Source organism: Lagenorhynchus albirostris, chromosome 20, assembly GCF_949774975.1.
Source record: "Lagenorhynchus albirostris chromosome 20, mLagAlb1.1, whole genome shotgun sequence".
Taxonomy (NCBI): domain Eukaryota; kingdom Metazoa; phylum Chordata; class Mammalia; order Artiodactyla; family Delphinidae; genus Lagenorhynchus; species Lagenorhynchus albirostris.
Genome location: NC_083114.1, coordinates 11901367 through 11926137, shown reverse-complemented (window position 1 = coordinate 11926137; position 24771 = coordinate 11901367). Strand labels below are relative to the sequence as shown.

General features: G+C 47.7%; 3 protein-coding genes across 6 annotated transcripts in view; 1 reads left to right on the top strand and 2 right to left on the bottom strand.

Moving 5' to 3' along the window:
- HASPIN (histone H3 associated protein kinase) overlaps positions 1-703 on the top strand; it is a 63817-nt gene extending 63114 nt beyond the window's left edge. Inside the window, exon 3 of the transcript XR_009537489.1 lies at positions 596-703. The gene's annotated coding sequence lies outside the window, so the exon portion shown is untranslated. The remainder of the gene's footprint in view (positions 1-595) is intronic.
- Positions 1-22678, bottom strand: part of ITGAE (integrin subunit alpha E) — a 71587-nt gene extending 48909 nt beyond the window's left edge. Inside the window, exon 1 of the mRNA XM_060133668.1 lies at positions 22576-22678. Coding sequence (XP_059989651.1) covers positions 22576-22612 — 37 coding nt within the window. The 5' untranslated portion in view covers positions 22613-22678. The remainder of the gene's footprint in view (positions 1-22575) is intronic.
- The window catches only part of NCBP3 (nuclear cap binding subunit 3), a 29293-nt gene continuing 24610 nt past the window's right edge, over positions 20089-24771 (bottom strand). For 3 of the 4 annotated variants that reach the window (XM_060133683.1, XM_060133685.1, XM_060133686.1), the window contains exons 12-14: positions 24497-24658; positions 23206-23368; positions 20089-22738 (exon numbers count right to left, since the gene is read on the bottom strand). In XM_060133683.1, coding sequence (XP_059989666.1) covers positions 22630-22738; positions 23206-23368; positions 24497-24658 — 434 coding nt within the window. In that variant the 3' untranslated portion in view covers positions 20089-22629. Of the gene's footprint in view, positions 22739-23132; positions 23369-24496; positions 24659-24771 lie in introns of those variants that run through there. The other variant, XM_060133684.1, reaches the window with a different exon arrangement.

Below are 24771 nucleotides of genomic sequence, written 5' to 3'. Positions count from 1 at the left end.
TTGTGTGTTTCACTGTAGGTAAATTTTACCTCAAAAAAAAAAAAAAAGAACTATAAGGAAACATTGAACTCTAGTTGATATGTATGATGAAATGCTTAGGGATGAAGTGTGCTGATGTCTGCAATTTACATTGAAATGCTTCAAAATATAAGACGGTCTGATGGATGGATAGATGAATATATATGGATGGATGTTTATATATAGATGGATATAAATAAACATATTTTTATATATGTCAATTACAATTGTCAACATTTTGTTATATTTGCACTATCACACACATATTTTACATATACGTAATATACAAAAATATATATATTGTAAAATCTATACATTGTAAAATCTAAGTGTTGTATGTGGTTGTCCACTGCACAAGTTTTTCAAATTTTCTGTACGTTTGAAATTCTTCACTAAAAATTTTGGGGGGAAAATTGATACAGACAGATTGTCCCCCGAAGAGGCTGCGCCAATTCATATTCCAACAACAGAATGGAAGGCCTATTTCCTCACAGCATCTCTTGAGCAGACTGTGCGGACCTCCTCATCCTTGTTTTAAAAGAGTATCTCAACATTTTGTTCCCAAACTATTTTTTAGGGCTTCCCTGGTGGCACAGTGGTTAAGAATCCGCCTGCCAATGCAGGGGACACGGGTTTGAGTCCTGGTCCAGGAAGATCCCACATGCCGCGAAGCAACTAAGCCCGTGCACCACAGCTACTGAGCCTGTGCTCTAGAGCCCGCGAGCCACAACTACTGAAGCCCACATGCCACAACTACTGATCCCGTGTGCCACAACTACTGAAGCCCGCGTGCCCCAATTACTGAACCCGCATGCCACAACTACTGAACCCACGTGCCACAACTACTGAAGCCCACGCGCGCCTAGAGCCCATGTTCCGCAACAAGAGGAGCCACTGCAATGAGAAGCCTGTGCACCTCAAGGAAGAACAGCCCCCGCTCGCCGCAACTAGAGAAAGCCTGCGTGCAGCAACGAAGCCTCAACACACAGCCAAAAAAAAATTAATAAAATTTTTTTAAAAGCCCAGCTCTTTAAAAAAAGAGAAAATTTGAAAAAAAATCTATTTTTTAAATTATGAGTAAAGCCAAGCCTCTTATAAGTTTGTTTCCTGCTTATTCATATACATTATCCATTTTATGAGGTCTTTATTGTTTTCTTACTAATTTATAAGAGCTTTTTGTCCAAAAGAAATTGTCAATGTGTTAGAGACTCTTTCTCACTTAGCTCTTTGTTTGACTGGCTTATATTTTTCCCCACATCTACATTTATTATGTAGTCAAATTATGTTTCCAGTATGACTCGAGTTTTGTGTCACGCTTCCCCACTCAGAGATCATATAATTCACTCATGTTTTCTTCGATATTTTCTTTGTTTCATTTCTTATGCTTGAGTCTTTGATTCATCTAGACTTTATTTTTGCATATATCCAGCTTTACTTTTTCTCCCCACAACATGAAATTGTCTCAACATTACTTCTCAAATAGCTCATATTATCCCTGCAGATTTGAAATGCCACCTTTATCATTCTCAGAATTCTCATGTGCGTTTTGGCGTCTCCAGGGACTCAGTTCTGCCCCATTGACCTTACTGTCTCCTGCTTGGACAAATTCATTAGTTTCCTGACCTTTCTCTTCCAAGACTTCTCCCTCTGGGTACATCCTTTCCGTACCAGTTGCCAGAAAGAATTTTTAAAAGCATGCTACTCCACTGCTTAAAATTCTAACTTCTTGGAAATTAAGCAATGTACTTCTAAATAACCTACGGCCAAAGATAAAATCATAATGGAAACTTTAAAATATTTTGAACTGAATGAGAATTAACATAGGACAAATCAAAACTTGTGTGATACAGTTAAAGCAGTGTTTAGAGGAAACGCAGAGCCTTAAATGCATATGCTAAAAAAAAATTAAGAAAAAAAGAGAGGCTGAAAACCAGTTATCTAATATTCCATCTCAAAAAGCTAAACGAATAGCAAATCAAGCCCAGAGAGAGTACAGGAAGAAATAAAGACATGAGCATATATTAGTGAAATAGAAAACTAACCTACAGTAGGGAAAATCAACAAAGCTAAAGTTTGGTTTTTAGAAAGAGTAATATAACTGATAAAAACCCCTAGCAACACTGATCAAGGAAAAAAAAAAAGGCAAACACATAAATTACCAATATGAATGAAAAGAGGACATCAGAACAGAGCCTAAGACATTTATGAAATAATAAGAGGATAGTATATACAACTTTATGCCAGTAAGCTTGACAATTTAGGTGAAAAGGACAGATTCTTTGAAAAGTAAATTTACCAAAACTGACAAAAGAAGTGAAATCTGAATAATCCCAAATTTTAAAAACTGAATCCATTAACTCCAGGCCCAGATGGCTTCACTAGTGAGCTCTCCCAAACACGTAAAGAAACAATACCAATCTTACATGAACTGTTCCAGAGAAGAGAAAAATGAGAGAACACTTTCCAATCATTTTGTGGGGCCAGCATGACATTGATATTAGCACCTGACAAGAGCGACACATGAAAGGAAAATTAGCCATCTCTCTAACGTAGATGCAATACTGCTAAACAAAACATTAGCAAATCAAACCCAGGGGTACATAAAAAGCATAGTACCTTACAACCAAGTGGAGTTTATTTCAGGAATGCAAGAGAGGTGTGACATTTGAAAAGAATCAATTTATTTATCACGTTAACAGAAAAAAGAGGAGAAAAAAAATCATATGATCATTATGATAGATGCTGAAAAAGGTATTTGATAAAATACAATACTGATTTGTAATTTAAAAAATTCATAGCAAACTAGGAATAGAAGGGAATGTCTTTAATCAAGAATATCCACAAAAATCCTTCAGCAAACATCATTCTTTTTTTTGTTTTTATTTTTTTAAAAATTTTTGGCCATACCACGCAGCACGCGGGATCTTAGTTCCGCAACCAGGGATAGAACCCGCACCCCCTACGGTGGAAGTGCAGAGTCTTAACCACTGGACTGCCAGAGTTATTTTATTTTACTTTTATTTTTTTAAATTTTTTTATTTTATGCCACGCAGCTTGTAGGATCTCATTACCCCGAACAGGGATTGAACCCATGCCCTCGGCAGTGAAAGCATGGAGTCCTAACCAACCACTGGACCACCAGGGAATTCCCAACATCATTCTTATTGGTGAGTTATTGAAAGCTTTCCCCCTAAAATCAGAAATGAAACAGGGATGCTCACTCATACCACCTCTATTCAACATTTTACTGGAGGTTTTACAGAAGTAAGAAAAAAGAAAAAATACAGAGCACAAAGATTAAAAAGGAAAAAAATAAAACTGTCACTATTTGCAGATGACATGATTAAGTAGATTGAAAAATCCAACAGATCCACAAACATTGAGAATTAATAAGTGCCCTGAGCAAGGTCATGGGATACAGAGGCAAAATACAAAGAACCATTGTATTTCTATGAACCATCAATGATCAAATGAAGAATGAAAAATTTTAAAAGACGCCATTAACAAAAGCCGTAAAAAAATCAAATGTCTAAGAGTAACCCTAACTAGACATATGCAAAACCTCTACACTAAGAACTATTAAAAGACTGGGAGAGATTAAAGATCTAAAATGAAGGAACAGATGATGTTCATGAATTAGAAGATTCCGTGTTGTTGTCAGTTATCACTATACTGATCTATAGCTTCAATACAACCACAATCAACATCCTAGCAAATTATTGGGGGAGGGGTGATGTTCACAAGCCAATTTAAAAAAGTTATATGAAAATGCAAAGGGACTCTTGAAGAAGAATAACAAAATTTTGGGACTTATCATTTGTCAAGATTATTATAAATTTATAGTTATTAAAACAGAATTATATTGGCACAAGGATAGAAAATAGATCAATGCGACAGGGAGTCCAGAAACATATGGGCACCTGATTTATGACAAAGGTGACAGTGAGGAACAGTGGTGAAAGAATGCTCTTTTAAATAAATGGTGCTGGGTCACTTGGATATCAATATTGCAAAAAAAATTAATCTTGACTCTTCTCTCACATCATACACAAAAAGTCAGTTCCTGATGAACTGAAGATTTAAATGTGGACTTAGATAGACCAAATTATCTAAATATGAAAAATGAAACAATGAAGCTTTTAAGAGAAAACAAAGGACCTTGGGGTAGACAGATATTTTTTAAACAGGACACAAGAAACACTAGCTATAAAGGAAAGAATTGATAAGCTGAACTTCATTAAACTTAAGAACTTCTGTTTATCAAAAGACATCATTAAGAATGAAGAGGCAAGCCACGGAGAGAGAGAAGATGTTTGCAATACAAGTATCTGACAAAAGATTCCTATCAGAATCTGTAGAGTTCCTACAGATCAATAAGAAAGAGTCATGTAAGCCAACAGAAAAAGGACATTTCACAGAAGAGATTATCCAAATAGCCAGCAATCACATGAGAAGGCACCATTAGACTTCACAGAAAGGCAAACTGAGATCACCATGTGATACCACTACACAACCACCAGAAAGGCTAAAATGAAAAAGAAAATACCAGGTGCTGACAATGAACCCTCAAATACTGCTGGTGGGAATGTCAATCGGTACAATCACTTCAGAAAACCGTTTGGTAGTTATCAACTAAAGCTGAGCGCATGCATAACTCATAACCCAGCAATCCTACCCTAAGGCAAAAACCCAACAGAAATGTGTTCGTATGTTCACAAAAAGACACGTACAAGAATTTTCATAGCCTCGCTATTCATAACAACCCCAAACTGGAACAACCCAGATATCCATCAACAGGAGAAAAAATATGCTGTGGTATATTCCCCAATGGAATACTCTACAGCAATGAAAATAATCAACAACAAGGTGGGTTGGATCTCATAAATACAGGAGCAAAACAGAACATACTGTATAATTCCATTTATACAGAGTTCAAAACAGGCAAACTAATCCATGGTATCAGACGTCAGGAGAGTGGTTACTCTTGGGGGTAAGGTAATAACTGGAGGGGGCCATGGGAGGTACTTCTGGGATGGTGGTAATGTCCTCTGTTTCTTGAAATTGGTATCAGCATGTGGATTTGATTTAATCTGAAAATTCACTGATCTGAATTTGTCCATTTTTGCGTGTGTTGTCTTCAAAAAAGTTTACATTAAAAAATAATCATTGTGGGGAGCGGGGAGGGATAAATTAGGAGTTTGGGATTAACAGATACACACCACTATATATAAACTAGGTAAACAACAAGGATTTACTGTATAGCACAGGGAGCTATGTTCAATATCTTGTAATAACCAATAATTAAAAGAATATGAAAAGAATATATATGTATATGCATGTATGTATAACGGGATCACTTTGCTGTATGCCTGAAACTAGCACAGTATTGTAAATCAACTACAGTTCAATAAAGAAATAATAATTACAAGTGTCTGAAGCACATTGAATACACAAAAATTCCAGGGGTTCATAATGATACTAAAAAGACAGAGAGAAAACAAAAACAAATCAAAACACTGCATTTTTCACCACTGGAAGGAATGACGGCATTATGCCCTTACTCTGAAAATTGACTATTAAAGGGAAAGCATTAAGCCATTTTCTTGCCTTTCCTGTATGCGCTGCATTTCAGGGTCACCAAATGGTCCTAGTTGACGAGAAAAAGCTCTTTACAGAAGAATCGTTACTAATGAATGTGGAAGGAATAATAGAACCATAAAAACACAATTTTGCAAGTCATAACGAAATACAATTAATTCAGGCCACGATCATCAATGGATAAAACTACTTAGATGAAATTTTGATAGAGCATTTCACAATTAGGCTGACCCCCCCGACCCCAGCCCACTAGTTCATCTCAGTGCCGCTAAGAGTGGGCCCCCCAGGCATGTGTGCCTCCTAGTGTGACCCCCTAGGAAGAATACTGGGGCCCAAGACGCTGCATTTCTAACAGCTCCCATGTGATGCCCAGGCTGCCAGTCATCAGACCACACTGAGAAGCAACTCTCTAAAATACGTCGGCAAAGGAAACAGAAAAAAGGGAGTGAGATAAATGCAGGACGTATGGCAACATCCTCCTGATTGTTTAGAGGATGCTCGCCAAAAAAGTTAAACCTGAATTTTTTTTTTTTTTTTTGCGGTACGCGGGCCTCTCACTGCTGTGGCCTCACCCCTTGCAGAGCACAGGCTCCGGACACTCAGGCTCAGCGGCCATGGCTCACGGGCCCAGCCGCTCCGCGGCATGTGGGATCTTCCCGGGCCGGGGCACGAACCCGTGTCCCCCGCACTGGCAGGCGGACTCTCAACCACTGCGCCACCAGGGAAGCCCTAAACCTGAATTTAATGAAGGCATTAGCCCTAACTTCCAAGTTTCGGGTAATGTAGGGGGTTGAAGGACAAATCACATTGAGAGGAAGCAAACGCACAAACCCTGCAAGATGTTCTGCAAGACAAGCAACTGCGCTCTGCAGTAAAGAGAAGATTTGAAACAGACACACAAACCTCAAAAATGAGCAAGGGGGTCACTCTCGACTAAGAAAGGCATAGCAACCACACGTGGTGTGTGGGTCTTGTTTGGCTCTTGATCTGAACTGTTAGAAACAGACATTTTGAGACAGTCAGGAAGATGTGAGTTAAGAACTGGGTATTAGATGATACCAAAGAATTACTGTTAATTTTGTTGGGTGATGAGAACATTATGGCTGTGTAAGAAAACATCCCCAAGTACTTCAGAAATAGGTATTGAAGTACTGAAGGGTGAAATGCCTGATGCTGGGCATTTTTTTTCAAACAATGCTTCCGAAACATTAATGTGCAAATGAATCATCCAAGTATATTCTTAAAAATGCAGGGCTTCCCTGGTGGCGCAGTGGTTGAGAGTCCGCCTGCCGATGCAGGGGACACGGGTTTGTGCCCCGGTCCGGGAGAATCCCACGTACCGCGGAGCGGCTGGGCCCGTGAGCCATGGCCGCTGAGCCTGCGCGTCCGGAGCCTGTGCTCCGCAACGGGAGAGGCCACAACAGCGAGAGGCCCGCGTACCGCAAAAAAACAAAAACAAAAACAAAACAACCAAAAAAATGCAGATTCTGACTCAGTAGGTCAGGGAGTGGTGCTAAGATCCTAGTCTGACCGCCGCTAAGTGATGCCAGGCTGCTGTTGGTCCCCAGACCAAACTGTGAGCAGCAAGGCTTCAAAATACTTTGGCAAAGAAAACAAAAAGGGACAGTGAAACACATAAATGCAGCAAGCGCGGCAAGATCTTGATAGCTGTGTCATCTGGGTGATGGGTATATTGGGTTTATTAATGTTATTTGCTTTAGTTTTGTACATGCTTAAAACTTTGTTAAAAACCAACCTTCCAGGGACTTCCCTGGTGATCCAGGGTGTAAGACTCTGCGCTCCCAATGCAGGTGGCCTGGGCTCAATCCCTGGTCGGGAACTACAACCCACATACATGCCACAACTAAGAGCTCACATGCTGCAACTAAAAGATCCTGCGTGCCGCAACTAAGACCCTGTGCAGCTGAAATAAATAAAGCATTAAAAAAAAAAAAACCCAACCTTCCAAAGGCTGAAGGAGCAGGCACCCTGTGAGAGGGTAGTGTCCACTTTCTCCTCTCAATTCCCAGTCTCCTTCCCCAAGCCTGGCACAAAATAGACATCTGTACTTTATTCCTTTCCCTTTATACCTCTGCCTTGCCCGGAATGATTGGTGGTGACTCATAAAAATACACCATGTGCTAAAATAAAACTTGTTTTAAAATAATGGGGCAGGTCAAAAAAACTAAAAAGGGAGAACTACCCACTTCTTACGAGGGGCGACTGGAAGGCATTCTTTCCCCTTTTTACCATCTGTGTGACTTAAGAGACATGAATTGAAACCCCTGTGATAAGTCCAGCCTCCTCCCCCCGGCATCCATGGTACCTCCCTGCCCAGCCCAGTGTCCCCTCTGCCAGCTCTGCTCTCTGGTTTGATACCCCACTTCCTGAACACCATCTGCATACTACCTGCCGCAGGGCCTTTGCAGAAGCGGTTCCCTCTGCCCAATGTGCCCTCCTCATCACTCTCCCACCTCTACCCCATCCTTTGGGGCCCTGCCCCAGGAGCAAATCCAGATTCTCAGCCAGAGCACCCCAGTGGTCCCTGAGCTCCCTCGGCATCCTGTGGGGTCTCTGTCGCTCTGACTAAATCGTGTCTGGGTCAGAGTGATCTGTGATAAAGTCTGTCTCCCCAAAACTGTAATCTGATTTGAGTCATCTATGACACACCCCCAACCACTGAGTCCCGCTCAGCACAGTACCAGGCCAGATGAAGTGTCCTGGAAACATCAAAGAGGGACAGAGATTCCTGATCCCCTACCCCAACCCCCACATCCCCATTTTGCTTTGTTCAACGGAGGGATCTTGGTGCAAGATTCCTGAGGGGTGGGAAAGGGGAGGAGATAAGCAGAGAGACCATTACAGCCACCATCCTTGACCACCTGCTGTCTTCCAGGTACCACACTCAGGTGCTGCGGCTCAGAGAGGTCAGGTGATTGCTCGTGGCCCATCAGCAAATTGTAATTTGTGTCTGGGGCCCAGGTCTGCCTATTTCTAAAGCCTTTAATAAAAGCTGGAGGCACTGCGGGGGCGGGGGGGATGGTGTGAACAGAGACCTGGCTCCCTGTTGTGCTAGCAGCTCAGAGCTGGGGCAGAGCTCTGGGTTATGGAGCTGGTAGTTAGGTCAGTGAGAACATACTTATGCGCGTGTGTGTTCAGGAGTGTCACCGGGGCCGCTCAGCTTTCCCATAAGGCCAGCCAGTGCCTGGGGTCCACCAGGCGTGGGCCGCCGTGCTGGGGCAGGCTTCCCCCAGGCCCCTGCCGTGGCCCCTCTGCTCGGGCTGTACCTCCATCAGGGGACCCCTCTCTTCCCACTTCTCACTTCGACTCAGAGAAGAGAGCATGAGCCCAGGAGGGAGACAGTCCTGAGTTCAAATCCTCGCTCTGCCACGGAGTCCCTGAAGGACCTTGGGCTTGTCACTTCACCCCAGTCTCCCCATCTGTGACGTGGGACCGTGCAGACTAGTGGGGCAAGGCCGGGCGCAGCATCTGCCATCTTGCAGGCTCAGTATGTGGGTGCTAATGTCAGTGTTATAACCACAAGGGAGGCCTGCCACGTTCTCTGACAGCCTTGCCCGCCAGCTCAAGGCCCCTTCTTGGGCTGCCAGTGGTGAGAGCCCGGCTGAACCGGAGTCTGTCACCACAGCGCCCACAGGGCCGCCTCTCCAAGCTGTCCCGGCCACACAGGTCTGCTGAGTCAGAGTCCCCTCCATCCTGTCAGCCACCACTGCCTGCACCCACCCCCTATCTCCCCCATCACAGCAGGCAGTTTAAATACACATTCTCACAGTACTGTTCTCGGTTTAGCAAACTGAACCCGGAGGGGTGGATGCAGGGCAGGGAATGGTTTGCCCACACGTATACGAGGAACCGGGCCATAGAGCTAGGACTAGATTCAGCCTTCCTGACGCCCAGTCCAGAGCACCCAGAAAGGTCTGCAGGCCGCCTGTCCCGTGGGGCAGCTCACCCTCCACCCACCCGCCTGGGTCTTCCATGTTGAGCCTCATCGTCCCAGCCCCAAACCTCATCCCTCGGTCCCCCACCCTGGCCCCCTTCACAGGCTACCTAATAACCATGGCCGACAGGTCTAGAGCAGACAGTGTTGTGCTCTGTGCTAAAGTGCTTCTTCCTCCTAAACATTTCTCGTAAGTGTCTCTCCCTCCCCATGCCCTCCTGCCCCAACCCCCACGATGGGACCTCAGCAGCGGCTCCTCACGGGCCTGTCTGCCTCCCCTTTCTCCAGGACTCCACCTTCTACACCACAGGCACGTCCCATTGTCACCTCCGGACTAGGGGCCTGCTGGCCTTCCCACTGCCCTCAGGGTGTGGCCCGAGCTCCCTCAGCCTGGCACTCTGGGCCCCCCACACTCTCCACCAGCACCCTGACCACCCGCATGGCCCCCAGCTACTCCCCAAGCCAGCCTCCCAGAGAAGGTCGGAGGCGTCTGGCTCCTGCGTGGACCGCTCTCCACACCCGGCTGGCCCACGAACACTGTGCTTGTCTTACCTCTGCCTGGGATGCCCTTTCCCCATCCCCTGTGTGTCACCTGAAGGCATTCTCAGTGGGCCCTCTGGCTGGGGACAGAGGGTCAGGGTTATTGTGTGCATGTGGCCTGCTCCCCACTAGGGCCCAGCGTGTCCTGGTTGTGGGGCACAGGCAGCGTCAGAGCAGACAGCCTTCAAACCTCACCTGCGTCACCACTCAAACCTCACCCTGCGTCTCCTTAAACACACTCCTCACACCCGGGTCTCTGTCCATACTGTTTCTCCTGCACAGAAAGCCTCCCTCTCACCCCGCACCACCTGTCTGCACTTGCTAAGCACCTCCCCCATCCTCAGGGCCACCGCGGACACTACAGTCCCCCATCCTCAATGGCCAAGGTTTCCCATCACACACTTGCACTCAGGTCTGGGGTTGTGCCCCGGGCGGAGGCAGGTCTGACACCTCCCCACTCCCCCAGCAGGACCCAGCAGGGCCCCAGGCCCCAGCCTGAAGCTGGTGCAACAGCAGAGCTGGCCCTGGACTGCTGGCTCGTGTACCACTGTAAGGTTTTACAGGCCACTAGCACAGTTCCCTTCCTCACACGAGCGATGTAGACGCAACCTCTGAGACCCTGGGGGGAGAAGTGAGTGGCTGTGGTCACAGAAGGAGTCAGGGTGAAGACTGACCTCGGAACAGCAGGCTGCATGGTAGCAGGACGAGATGGGCAGCCCCAGGGTTTCCGTGAGTTTGTATCTACATCTGACTGTCTCAGAAAACTGATGTTATCTCATCTGCTCCCACTGATGAGAAGTGGGCATCACAACAGTGGGTGCTTGGGAAGGGTGGAAGGTCAGGCCAGGAACAGTTTGGATTCTCTCCAGCCTAGGGAGGTGCAGCCAGGCACAGGATGCAGGGCCCTGGGCGTGGGGTCACTGTCTGAGGGGTTCCTCCACCCTCCCTGGCATCTCCTTGTCACTTTCTCAGACTCTCTCCAGCCCTTAAGACTCAGCGCCAATCTCACTTCCTCCAGGAAGCTCTTCATGATTGGTCCATCCCTAAATCTCAGGACCTCACAGCTTGGAGAGGAACTGTCACAGTTCCATTTCTCCCACTCAGACTGGCGCTGCTGGGGCCCTGATCTTACCCCCAGCCCATAGCATAGCCAAGCGGGGTAAGTGATTTCATTGCAAGTCTGCTGCATCTTGCTCTCTGCTGTCCGTCAGCCTGGGGAGTGCCTTGGCCTCAGAAGGGGTTTGATAAATGTCATCTGGATTGACATTGCTGAAAAAGGTGCTGGGGTGATAGATGGTCTTTCCAGAGGCCACAGGAGACAGAGACAAGCAGGAGACCAGAGTGACACCAGGGTTAGCGTCCCAGGCCACGGGGTATCCTAGAGCTGGGAGGCAGGCAGAGGCTTGGCCTTGAGCCCCGCTTCTACTAGTACTTGCTTGTAACTATGGCCAGTCATTACCCCTCTCTGGGCCTCAGTCACCTCCTCTCTACTGGGATGGGGTGGACCAGGGTATGGACACACTTGGTGATGGGGGATCAAAGGCATAAACCATAAAAAGCATTGAGACCTTCCCCACACACCATATGTAACTGAAAGTAAAGGGAAGTCTAAACTGTAAAATAAGGAAAAGGAAGTTCAACAAAGTTTTGATCTTTCCACTATGACTATTTTGATGTTTTTAAAATACCAAATATTAAAAGGTATCCAAAAATGTATGCTTTGCTCGTGCCCCATGCACGTTTGGCCTGCCTCTTGGGTGATCTGGCCCCATGGTAGGTGCTAATTCTGAGCCCCCTCCCAGCCTGGCCTCAGCTCTCAGCCACTGTCTGGCGTTCACTAGCTATCCCCCACCCATCCTTGGGGAGAACTCAGGCTCCCAGCAGCCCTGAAGCTACACCTGCCTGATGTCCAGTCTCATTCTTCTGACCAGCTCCTGGCCAGCGCAGGAGGCCCCCGGGAAGCCTGCCGGATCACTACACAGGACCACCCTCGCCTCAGGCTGGATCTGAGCAGTGCCCAGGGGCTCGCTGACCACGCTTATTCTCATCCCTGGGGCCTAGTGGCGGGGTGCAGGCTCCTGGCTTGGCTTGCCCCAAGGGGCTTCCAGAGTTTTAAAGGCCATATGGGACCCCAGGCAGTGGAGAGGGAGTGTCCCCTCCCCCCATACAGGTTCTCTCAGGGGACCTAACGTCAGGAACAGGAAGCAGGCTCCCCCCACGCGTTCGCCGCATGGTCTCTCATCAGTGCTCACCTGCGCACGGGGTCCTCACCCTCCTCAGCTAAACCGGGGGGCTCCGCTGGGCGGGTGGGCCGCACCAGCCTCCACACTCTGGGGACAAGCTTGGTACAGACCTGAGGGGCTGCCTGGAGTGGGTTCCAGGGGAGAGGGCCTGCGTGGGGAGGGGAGCTGGCGGGAGGAACAGGAGGCAGAGCCCTGGAGTCCAAAGCCACACGCTGTCAGCAGCCAACAGAGCCTCAGAGGTCCTTCCTACCTGGGGGTCTGACCCACGGAGCAAGACGGGCTTCCAGGGGGAGTCCCCAGACTTTCTCTGCCCTCAGGCTCTGAGCCCCACCAGAGACACGCAGATGGACAGGCTGTGCAGCCCCTCGGGGCAGGGGGTGAGGCTGACTTACTGGTCATGCAGAGCAGAGTGTGGAAGAGCCACATCCTGGCTGGAGCAGAGGCAGCGGCGTGGGCCTCGACTCGCTCAGCTTCCCTCCGCAGCTCCAGGGCTCAGGCAGCCAGGAGGCGGGGACAGAGGCGCACACACAGGCAAGGACCACAGGCAGGCAGGCACTTTCAAGTAGACACAGACGCTTCACTTGTAAACGGCTGGCTGCGTGGCTTCCTCAGCAGTTGTGGGCTGGGTCCTGGGAGCTCAGAGACACCAGCCAGCCCTGCCCCATCACCCACGCTTTGGTGGAACAGTGAGCCGAGGTTTGGCCTGGGAACAAGGCTGGATGATCTCAGCAGCAGATGTGTGAGGTGCAGGAGCAGTATTAATCCAGCCGTTGTTTAGCATCCACGTGGGTGGGTCCCAGCCCCATGCCCTGCCCCGGAACCCGCCACTACACACCTCACCCCAGCGCCTGGCCCAGGGTCCTTCCTACCGAAAGCACCCTCACAGCTCGGGGCTCCGGCACTCCGCCTGCGCACGCGAGGCCCTGAGACTGCGGAAGGTCAGGTGAGTGGAAAGACCCACGTGCTGCCTGAATCGCTGCCTCAGTGCGGCTTTGGCTGCATTCTCGTTAACACCTGACTACAGCCCATGATATGGAACTAACCCAACAGAGCTCTGGGCTACCAGAACAACGGAAGAAGTGACACTCCATGCACCTTTCAGCACACCTCTGATCCAACCCAGCAGCCCAGAGGACACACTGCCAACAGCCTGCAGTCATATTTAAATGCCAGCTTCACGATCTGTCCAACTTTCCCTGGGTGACCACATCTGTCGCGGAAGGAAGTCCCTCCCGCACCTCTACTTCCCAGACTGTTGGCCGTGCAGAGCAGTGCTGTCCAACAGAACTCGGCGATGAGGGTCTAGAGCCGCACGGTCCAACACGGGAGCCCCAGCCACATGTGGCTACTGAGCCCTTGAAATGTCACCAGTCACCCAGGAACTGAATTTTCAATTTTATTTCATTTTAATTAATTTACAATCAAAAAGGCAGGGGACTCTATGTCTCTCTCACATGAATGCCTGCATCTCCAGGGAGAGCGCTTTGAAGTGTTAATGTAAGTGTTAAAACACAGCAGACAATGGTGATGACTTAATGACTAGATGAAAATCAATTTTATCTTGTTTCTCACAGTGAAAGCCTGCTTGGCCAAAGTTCTGTAAAGACTGATGTCACTTATAACATCCTTGCATTGTTTGCTTTGGTCTGACAAAATACCTCCGACTAGCACGATAGTTCCCTGATGTTACACGGTTGTTTGAATAGAGATTACGATTCACTGTTTTTCACAGTATATACCATCCAACAGAGAAGTTAAACAGATGAAAAAGCAAAGCTCCAGGTCTGATGAGTCGTCCGCCAGATCACGACGAAGATCACCCCAAGTTGGCTCAACCTCGTCACAGGCCAGGGCGCTGGCTGTCTTCCCACACTCAGGGCTCAGTGACTCTTTCCCTCCCTGCTCCCAGTGCCAGGGGCACTTGGCTGAGCAAGGAGGGGCTCCCCTCCCACCACTGGCCCAGAGCGGGAGAGAACAGACCCAGGCCGCAGAGCAGAGCAGCAGTAAGGACAGGCTGGAACCCACGACTGCAGCCTGCTGGAGGTTTCTGAGAGAAAACAGGACTTTGGTTTGGAGTGTGAACTTTAGGACATCTCTGGAGGCCAGGCAAAGTTGATGAGTGGATGCTGGAACAGGTGCAGGGCCATTTTCTGCATCTTTGGAGACTTCCAGAATGCTGACTCATCCTGCATCCGTCCGAGATGTATTTTCCAAGCGTGTTGGTGCCGGCACAGCAGACCCCTAATCACGAGCACGCAGGGGCCCTTCAAGCCCTTCTGACAGTAACTGCTGTCCCCACAAACCCAGGCTTAAGGTCCTAAGTCAGAGCCAGGCTATATAATGCTACATCCAAAAGCAATGTGAAAATGGCTTCTTAACTCATTTTACTTTAAACAAATGGTAAGGGACCAACTTGAGGGAATTCTACAACATGACGGGACTGAACACTTCAAAAACGTCAACATCATAAAAGGCAAAGAAAGGCAAAGGAATCGCTCCACATTATAAGAGACTAAAGACAGGATATTAACTGTAGTGTGTGATCCTGGATTGTATCCTAGACCAGAAAAGAACATTATTGGGACAGTTGGCAAAATTGAAGCATGAACCACGGATTAGGTACTATTGTACTGATTAAAATTATACATTTCCTGAATTTGATAACAATACTCTGGTCATATGAGAGAATGTCCTTGTTCTTAGAAAATGTACAGTGAAGTATTACATTTAGGGAGTAAAGGGACGCGATGTAGGCAAGTAACTCTCAAACAGTTCGTGGCTGGTGGGGGACAGGGGGGTGAGGGGGGAGGGAGGGGAGGAAGAAAAGAATGAAATGTGGCAAAATGTTCCTTGTTCTACCCTCGAAACTATTCTGTAATTGTTAAATTGATTCACAATGAACAGTTTTAAAGTTAGGGGATGGAGGACACATGTTCAGCCTGAGCTGAAAGGACTGACTGCTTTGTCTGGAGAGTGAGCGGACAGCACAACTCACCAGGGGATGGGGGCTGTCCCCACAGGCCTGCCTCATCGCCCCCAGACACAGGAAGTATTTCTAATTACCCACTTGCCTTCTGAGTCCTAGGAGGCTGGGAGGAGGGCATTTGGAAGAGTGAGGATGTTACTGAGACTAGACACGGGACTGCAGCAGAGGACAGAGCTGGCAAAGGGGCTCCGGGAAGACTGAAAAGCAGTCGTAATCACTCCCATTGACTGAACGTCAGGAGGGGACGCAGACTCAGGGCCAAGGGCCTTCCACGCAAGCCCTCATCTGATCCTCACAGCCACCATACTCGGTTATCCCGATTTTGCAGATGAGGATGCTGGCTCAGAGACAGAGGTTAAGTAATCTGCCCAAGGCCATATGGCTAGTAAGTGGCCGAGTGGACTCAATCAAATGGGTCTGTTTCCTCCAGAACCAGGACTCTGAACTACAAACCCTACTGCCTTCAGACCCATGGATCAAAATCCCTCCCAGTCTGTGAGCTTTTAAAAAGCAGTGACCTCATTCCACAAACACACACTGGGACCCTTGCATTACTAGGTGCCATGGACTGAACTGTGTCCCCCTCCCCAAATTCATATGTTGACGCCATAACCCCCAATGTGACTACATTTGGAGATAGAGCCTTTAGGAGATAATTAAGATCAAAAAGGTAGGGCCCAGGACTTCCCTGGTGGCACACTGATTAAGAATCTGTCTGCCAGTGCAGGGGACACGGGTTCGAGCCCTGGTCGGGGAAGAACCCACGTGCCATGGAGCAACTAAGCCCATGCACCACAACTACGGAGCCTGCACTCTAGAGCCCAGAAGCCACGACTACTGAGCCTGGGTGCCACAACTACTGAAGCCGTGCGCCTAGAGCCCGTGCTCCACAACAAGCCACCGCAATGAGAAGCCCGTGCACCGCAACGAAGAGTAGCCCCCGCTCACCGCAGCTAGAGAAAGCTCGCGCACAGCAATGAAGACCCAATGCAGACAAAAATAAAATTAAAAAAAAAAAAAGGTAGGGCCCTAATCCAATAGGCTTGGTGGCTTGAGAAGAGGAAGAGACATCTCTCTCTCCAAGCGCACGCACCAAGGAAAGGCCATGTGAGCACACAGTGAGATGCTGTCTGCAAGCCAAGAAGAGAGGCCTCGTGCGAACCCAACTACTAGCACCCTGGTCCTGGACTTCTACTTTTAGACCGTTGAGAAAATAAGTTTCTGTTATTTAAGCCACCCAGTCCATGGTATTTTGTCATAGCAGCCTGAGCTGATTAAGACACTGGGCTACCTCCTAAAAAATCTCCCAGGTAAAACACAGAATGGTGTGTGTGCACTGGGGAAGGGGGGCCAAGCGGGGAAGGGAGCAAGGGAGAGGATCTCCTTCTCCTTTCGTAACGGAGGGCTGGGGCGGGGGTGTTGCACCGGCTCATGGAACCAAGGGTGCAAGGGCTTAGGCCTCTTGCTTGCCCCCAACTCCTTCCCGTCCAACTTACACTCCTGATGCTCCTTGGGAAACCTCAGCAAAGATCCTAGAACTGACATTAGCACTAGAAGGAAACCTGGAGGTCATCCCACTTGGGCCCTTCATCTGACAGGCAGGAACACTGAGGTCCCAAGAAGCGAAGGGACTCGTTTGGGTTTTTTTTCCCAAGTCTGGAGATGAGCTAGAACGAGTTCCCAAGGCTGCGGGCCCAGCCCCAGCCATCATCCCATTTGACACCCCCCGCAAAAGACATTCTACCTGAGCAAAACAGTGCCGTCTCCTGCTCAAAGGCCCTCTGACGAACTCTTGTCACTAAGAGGTGACGCATTAAACACACGACAGCCCCAGGAAGGGACGGGAAGGCCTCATCACTTCTCCTGTCGATGGTGTGGTCCCTTGCTCTAACCAACACTGGTCCCGAGGCAGGGGTGACACAGTCTGAGGTAACACAAAATCTCAACTACTGAAGACTCTGTCATCCAGAGGCGGTCTCTGGAATTGCTCCAACAAAACCGGGTAAGAACCCCGGGTGCCGGGTGCTGACTTTGGTGGGTTAAAGACCACCCATACCCTAGAGTTGTATTTATAGCAGAGCAAAAGCCCACTGCAATGCCTCACAACTATTTGAAATAAGCTTCTGAGCCAGCATTTCCCTGACCGCTCCCAGGAACATCCAAGTTCTGTGAAACGTTCATAGAATTTCATTGTTTTAAAAAAGGCTACAGTATTATTTTTCTTCTAAGATTTATTTTATAAACATGTAAGAAAAGTTCTACATTATTATTGGTCAGACTACACAACAACAGTCTGCCTTGAAGCCAGTATGCTGTTCTCAAGTTCATCAAAGACATTCTGTCCTTTTAGTTCTTCAAAGAAAAAAATGGTTTGACTTCTAATTTACTTCTTATTGTGTAAGATTTAAAAGCAAATACTTGTACATCAACTTATTTGTGCAGCAATTAATTAATCTGTGAAGCCGTCATTTGCTGTTAACTTTAATCCAAACTGCCTGTTAGCATTTCACCGTAACTTTAAAACTGCTCCGCGTGACAGTGGGAAGCCTACTTTAGGCAAAAGAGCTGCTGCCAGGAACGAGTTGTTTCTTTGTGTCTTCTTTGGGCTGCTGTCACTTCCTCACCAATTGGATCAGATGCTAAGAATCGGCCCAGCAGTCTCTCTTTGGGGCCTCTGATCCACCCGCCGGCTTCCTTTCTTGGTCTCCTGGGTGCAGATGAATGCTTTCTAAAAAATATTCTGGATTATCTACATGACTCTCTAGCAAATTCTTTACAAAGCCAGGTAAGCTTCAGCTCAGATACAGCCAGATCATCAAAATCTGAACTTCATGGAGGTCTACTTAATGAGATTCTTTCTTATGCAAGTGCGATTTATGCGCTTGTGAGCAACCTTCCTCTTTTTCGAATCTGGTAGCCTCCGCTAGCAGCAGGCCAGCCTGCAGACAAAGGTGCCAGAGCTGGGTCGGGTTCCCACCATTCATTCATTTGCCAAACACTTTTTAGGCACCATTTACTCTGGACTGGCCTGGTAGGAAGAACAGACATAACAACATGAAGAAGCCTGCTCACAGGGGCTGCTAGCAGGGAAAACAAAACATGAAAATAAAGTGTTGTGTGTACAAGGCAGAACCACGAGGACTAGGCTGTAAGAGGATGCCGGGGCTTCAGAGAATGGAGCTGCTCCAGCAGCTGGGGAATTCACACATCCAGCTATGTGTACAGGGGATCTGCCAGGTGCCAGGCACGGCACTCGGACTGGGGCAGCCCATGACCAAGCCAGATGTGGCCCTGCTCTCACGGAGCTCACAGTCTAACAAGAAGACAAAGTAGGAAGACGGAACTGCGATCCAGTGTACCGGTGTGCTGGCTTGAGGGGGTACAGAGATTTGGCATTACATACATATTTCACTTAGGCAAACATTATGGTATTTGTCTGAAAAAGTTAGGGAAAAAAAAAAGTCAAGGAAAACAATTTTAAGTCATTTGGGCCATTCCATCTGCCACTCCGCTCCCTGAGCAGACAGGCGGGAGGGCCAGAGGTGAGCTTGTGCCCCTGCTGCTCCCGTGGCCTGTCTCAGTTCCCAAGAGCCTCTTCAAAAGCGAACTGCTCGCCTGAGTGTGAGTCTAACAGCTACAAATAAGTGTTGCTTGCATAACACGGCCCTATTTGCAGGCTAACCACTTCTCCTGGTGCTCAGCGAAAGAAACTGTGACCTATTCCTGCACAGGCAGGAACCAGCCGCACTGCACCCTGCGAGACTGGTCTCCAACATGGCGCCTTCCTCAAGGTGTCTGAAAGGAGTTTTGATTACACTCAATTTTTATCCTAGGCATGACTTTATAACCTAAACCTAGAATGTAACAAGACTCCTTCGTGGCAGTACCATGGGACACATAACAGGGCCAATAACCTTGCTCTGGAAGTTGCAGGTAGATTCCTGGAGAGGTTTGTAAGTCCTTGAGGATGAGGGAGAGGAGAAGGCAAAGCTGAAGTGGGATGAGGAGAGGACTGGGGGGAGGAACAGCACTGAGCAAAGTCTGGGAGGCTGGTGAGATCAAGATGCCTCCAGGAAACCAGCAGGCAGAAGGTCGGGGAGGATGGGGAGAAGAGGCTAGAGATACTGCCAGAGGCTAGATCTTGACCAGCCTCGTGAGCTGTCAAACGAGTTCAGAATTTATCCCATCGGCAATGGTGATGCCTTTAGGCAGAGGAGTAATAGGAATAACCTTCGTAAGAATGTTCATCCTGAAGCACATGAAAAGATGCCCAACATCATTAGTCATCAAGGAAATGCAAATCAAAACCATAATGAGATACCAATTCACATCGAAACATAACAAGTCTTGACAAAGATGTGGAAAAATTGGAACCCTCATACGTTGCTGGGGGGAATGGAAAATGGTGCAGCCACTTGGAAAAACAGTCTGGCAGCTCTTCAAAGGTTAAAGATAGAGATACCAGAGGACCCAGCAATTCCACTCCTAGGTATATAACCCAAGAGTAATGAAAACATATGTCCATGTAAAAACTTGTACATGAATTCTCACAGCAGCCTTATTCCTAACAGCCAAAAAGTAGAAACAACCCAGCGGTCCATCAACCGATGAATGGCTAAACAAAATATGGTATACCCATACGATGGAACATTACTCAGCAATAAAAAGAAACGAAGTACTGATATATATTACAACATGGATGAACCTCGAAAACATGTTTAGTTAAAGAAACCAGTCGCAAACAGCCACAAAGTGTATGATTTCCATTTATATGAAATGTTCAGAACAGATAAATCCATAGACACAAAAAGTAGTTAGTGGTTGCCAGTGGGGAACAGGGGATGGGGTACTGCGAATGGGTACAGGGTTTCTTTTTGATGATGAAAATATTCTCACATTGATTATGGCAATGGATGCACAACTCTGTGAATATACTAAAAGCCACTGAAATGTACACTTTAAATGGGTGAACCGTATGCTATGTAAATCATATCTCAATGAAGCTGCTAACAACACCGAAAGTTCATCCCAGCTGCAGTGTGCAGAATGGAGAAGGAGAGACAGGGCAGAGGAACCAGTAAAGAGGCTGCTGCAGGGATGGAGTGGGAGAAGACAGTTTCTGACCTAAGGCGAGGGACTCATGGGGTCAGGCTAGAGGAGGCCAGGGGAGGAGAGGTTCCATTGTGTGCTGGGCTCCACAAGCTCTCCTGGGTAGTTGGCACCTCTCCCAAGGTGGAGAGTGGAAAACAGAAATGAGGTATCTGTAATTATTATCAAGCAGCAAAACGTATCTAAAATCTCATATGTGTAAAGACTAAACCGACCGTCCATCTTTGCTCCCCAGCTCCCAAGAAAGGGCCTGGGCTTCCAGAACACTCGTAAGACGCTGCAAGATCTGAGTGCTTGAGTGGGCTGGAGAGTGAGAGGCTAAGGCCAATAACTTTGGGAAATAAAACTTAACGTCTTTAAAGGTAATTTTCTGGGCTGTGCGTGTTTGTGAGAACTGCAAGGCTGCTGAAGTAGGCATTTTTCTTGGTCACAACAGTTTTAACTACATACCACCGCCCTTCCTGAAAGCCTTCCTTGATCCCTAGCAAAAGACTGGTGAGGGCTGAAAGGCCATGGGACAAGTGGGCCTGAACTACTGGTGGGAAAGGGTCATGACTGGGAAACACAAGGGCAAGTCTGAGAAGGGGAGTTTTCTGAACACTGCAGAGAGCATGTCAGTGGGGACCCTGACCACGGGGACCTCTTTGTCTCACTAGTGGCCCAGAGACTGGAGTGGGGTGGGGGTAGTCCCGTCCACAACCTCACGCACACCCTCAGTTGTCTCCTTGACACTCCCCGCACCGGCCGCAGACGCTGGTGCTGGCCAGCCCGCTGCAGCCACCGCTCTGAGACAGCACAACACCATTAAGACGCACCAACGAAGCCAGCGGCTCAGGTACCAGCCCATTCATTTGCTAGAAGGGGAAACTGAGGCCCAGGCCCACGGAGCAGAGCCAGGGGTCGGCGTCTCTGACTCTACAGCCCCTGCACTTCTCACTTGACCAACCGCCCAGACCCTGGCCCCTCCTCAAGAACCTGGTTCCCAGCTGTGTGCTTCATGGGCAAAGAGCTGAGAAACCTCAGAAACCTTAGGTCTCAACTGGCAGGGAAACCAGAACCAGCTCTTTCCTAGAATCCCACTAGGAAGCTGAAACATATCATGGTTACATGCTCTCATCTTTCTACAGGGAGGGAAAAAGCAGGTTAACCAACAAAATATGGACAACACAGTTCTTGTTGCAACTCTCAAGTCTCCCCGCCCTTCTTTATTAAACAAAGCGTTCGTTCTGCCCTCCACCGCACCGCACTGCAATCAACTAATCATGTGACCATTAGCTCAGGCAGAGCAAAGAGCTCTAGAACCCTGAGCTGCACTGGGTGCTGAACATTCCAGACAGGTGAGGGGCTGTGACATCACACAAGCAACACAGGCTTTATTCTCTTTAACTCCTAAGCTCTACTGAATTGAAGTAAGACACTATTTTTAAGCCTGCAGAGGAATACAACACTAAATACTTCAAAATAAAAATCAGACAGGAAGACAAAATAACCTACCACCTTCTCATGGTAAAATAATCTGAAAGGAGTTTAGAAATAAATGAACTAAAATTTCTGTAACTATCATCTTATTTGCCAGTTTTGCAGAAGTCTTCAAGTGCCAGAACTTGGAGACAGAAAGAATAAATACCAGTGTTATCACTTCTGAAGTGATAATAAATGACAGGTTCCCATCTCAGGTGGATGGGTTTTTTCCCCTACAGCGGCCAAAAAGCAAGGTAAACTCTATGTACAACAGACAGACTATACAGTTGGGATCATTTAAAAATAATGCGGCTCCCCTCTTTGCCTTCTTCCAAAGTATATAATATATATTTAACAGCACATAAGAAGACACCACTTGAGCTTCCCTCGTAGCCAAAAGGAAATATTTTCACATATAAAAATTAAAAATTTAAACTTTTAAATCATTAATATTTTTTAAACATAATACAGACTTAAAAATTGTTCAACATTAACCCATGACCCCACCCCAGCACAAAAATCCACCCCAAAGTCACAGTTTTTTGTTCCTAAAAATCCCACAGCACTGAACTTGATCTTCACTGCAAGCTGATTGCTAACAAGGCCCCCTAACAGAAATCCCCAGGGAGGAATGAAGGGCGATCGACGCTGCGGCTCTTATCTACCTGGGCGGCACAGGTGCACCTCTGAGGTCAGGTCCATGAGATTCGGCCCCCACACTAGGATCCTGGAAGGGTGAGCTGGCAGCTTCCCTCATCTTCCCCCTCGAAGGCTGTCCAATAAGCACCTGGGAATTGACTTTTCTTGGAAAAAGGGTGCTGGTAACAGCTGTCAGGGCCAAGGCAATAGTGAGAAGTTCAGTTCTCTGTTCTTTGGATGAACTGTGTAAAACATTTCTTTTAAAAGACACAATGTTAAAAATATTAAGAAAAATGTCTACAAAATCTGGAGGGCTGCCTTTTCCTCAAAGGGTAAAGCTTGTGGGGTGGTGGGAAAAGAAATGAGGGCCCAGAACTATAACTCTGCAGCAAAAGATTAGATAGATGCCCTTCAAAACATGTCACATTCTTAAGATGTCTTGCTGAAGTAGCAAGAGCGGAGGGTGACTGCGTGAGCCAGAACGGGAGGGGCGCCAACTCCCGCATGGGGGGGTTCCTACTGTGCACCCCACCCTGCAAAAGAATGTCAGGCTTCAGGGCAGCTGCCTTGGGCCCCAAGGGCATCAGGACTCTGCCTCTGAACCAGAGCTGCTTTCCCGACTAACTTCAATCTGGAGAGATGGTAAGTTATCTAACCGGCTCTTCTTTTGGCGAGACTGTTCTTTCTCCTTAATCAGAGCCCCCCATGCCCTCTGCAGCTCGGAGTCATCTTCCTCTGTGCCGGGCGCCCTGTGATCCGCTTTCTTCGTGTTCTTTTCTTTGGTCTTGGGTGCAGATCCTAAGCGATTCCATAAACTACCTGTTTGGGTGAGAAGGCATTTCAGCTCTAGCAGTCGATGCTGAGAAACAGGGGCACTGGCAACACCTGATGTGCAGGAAGCACGGGGCGGGGGGCGGGGATGGAGCCAGAGGGGCGGCTGGGGGGTTGTCCGTGGCACCTGCAACCATGGTGCAGCCTTGGGCAGATCCTCTCCTTTCCCCGGCTGCAGTCCCCTGCCTGCAGACTGAGAGAACTGGACCCAACGGGAGATTCTCTCAGCTCGGGGATATGTGCCCCCCGACCCCACCCTACCCCATGCTAGGCACATCAGAATCACCTGGGAGGCTGCTTATACTACACCTGCCCCTGCCTGGTGAGACTCACCATCCCGTCCGTGGACAACTTCATTCTGCCAGGACTGGGCCATTCCCAAATCTTCCCAGCTACAACATTCCGCAAACTGATGGGCCTGCTACACTGTCAACTTTCAGATTCTGCCCACTCTCCATTAATTTTTCAAATATTAATATTTAACAATAGAGAAATACACAGAATTTCATAAGATAGACACTCTGTAAGGCAATTAAAAGTTTTATGTATAAGGGCTTCCCTGGTGGCGCAGTGGTTGAGAGTCCGCCTGCCGATGCAGGGGACACGGGTTCGTGCCCCGGTCAGGGAAGATCCCACATGCTGTGGAGCGGCTGGGCCCGTGAGCCATGGCCACTGAGCCTGAGCATCCGGAGCCTGTGCTCCGCAATGGGAGAGGCCACAAAAGTGAGAGGCCCACGTACCGCAAAAAAAAAAAAAAAAAAGTTTTATTTATAAAAGCTATAACAATGTGGAAAAATGCCTATGATATGATGATATATGAAAATAATAGTATATTTATATGGGTAAAGACTGGAATAGCATGAAACTAAAAAGTATTTGTGTTAAACAGAAAGAATCAGGGGTGAGTCTTTTTTCCCATTTTCTAAATTTTCCACACTGTTACCATTATGATGATGATGATGATGATGATGACAATGACTATAATGAAAGAGGAAAAATAATTTATTTTTGTCATATGCTATTTCCTGCCTTCTGCTAACAAAGTATTTCTGTGCTACACCCATTGTCTCTGCTCTTACCCAATTCCCTTCCCCATCAGTTTTCAGTGTTACCAACCTGATTTCTTCTCCCGAGTATCAGAGTAGAGGCCTTTAACATCTTGCCTGGGAACACCTAGCCTACTATGTACATCAGAAAAGGGCTCTCTCCGAACGACTGGGTTACTACTAAAAGCCTTTTCCGGAGAATGTGGTCTTTTTCCTAATCGCTGGCGTATATCTAGAAAAAGAAAAAAAAGTACTGCCATGACCACGTGCATATGCTTTGCTATCTGTACTGTCAACCTGAGATCTCTGCAGGACCTGGTACCAAATCTCCCCGAGATTTAGACA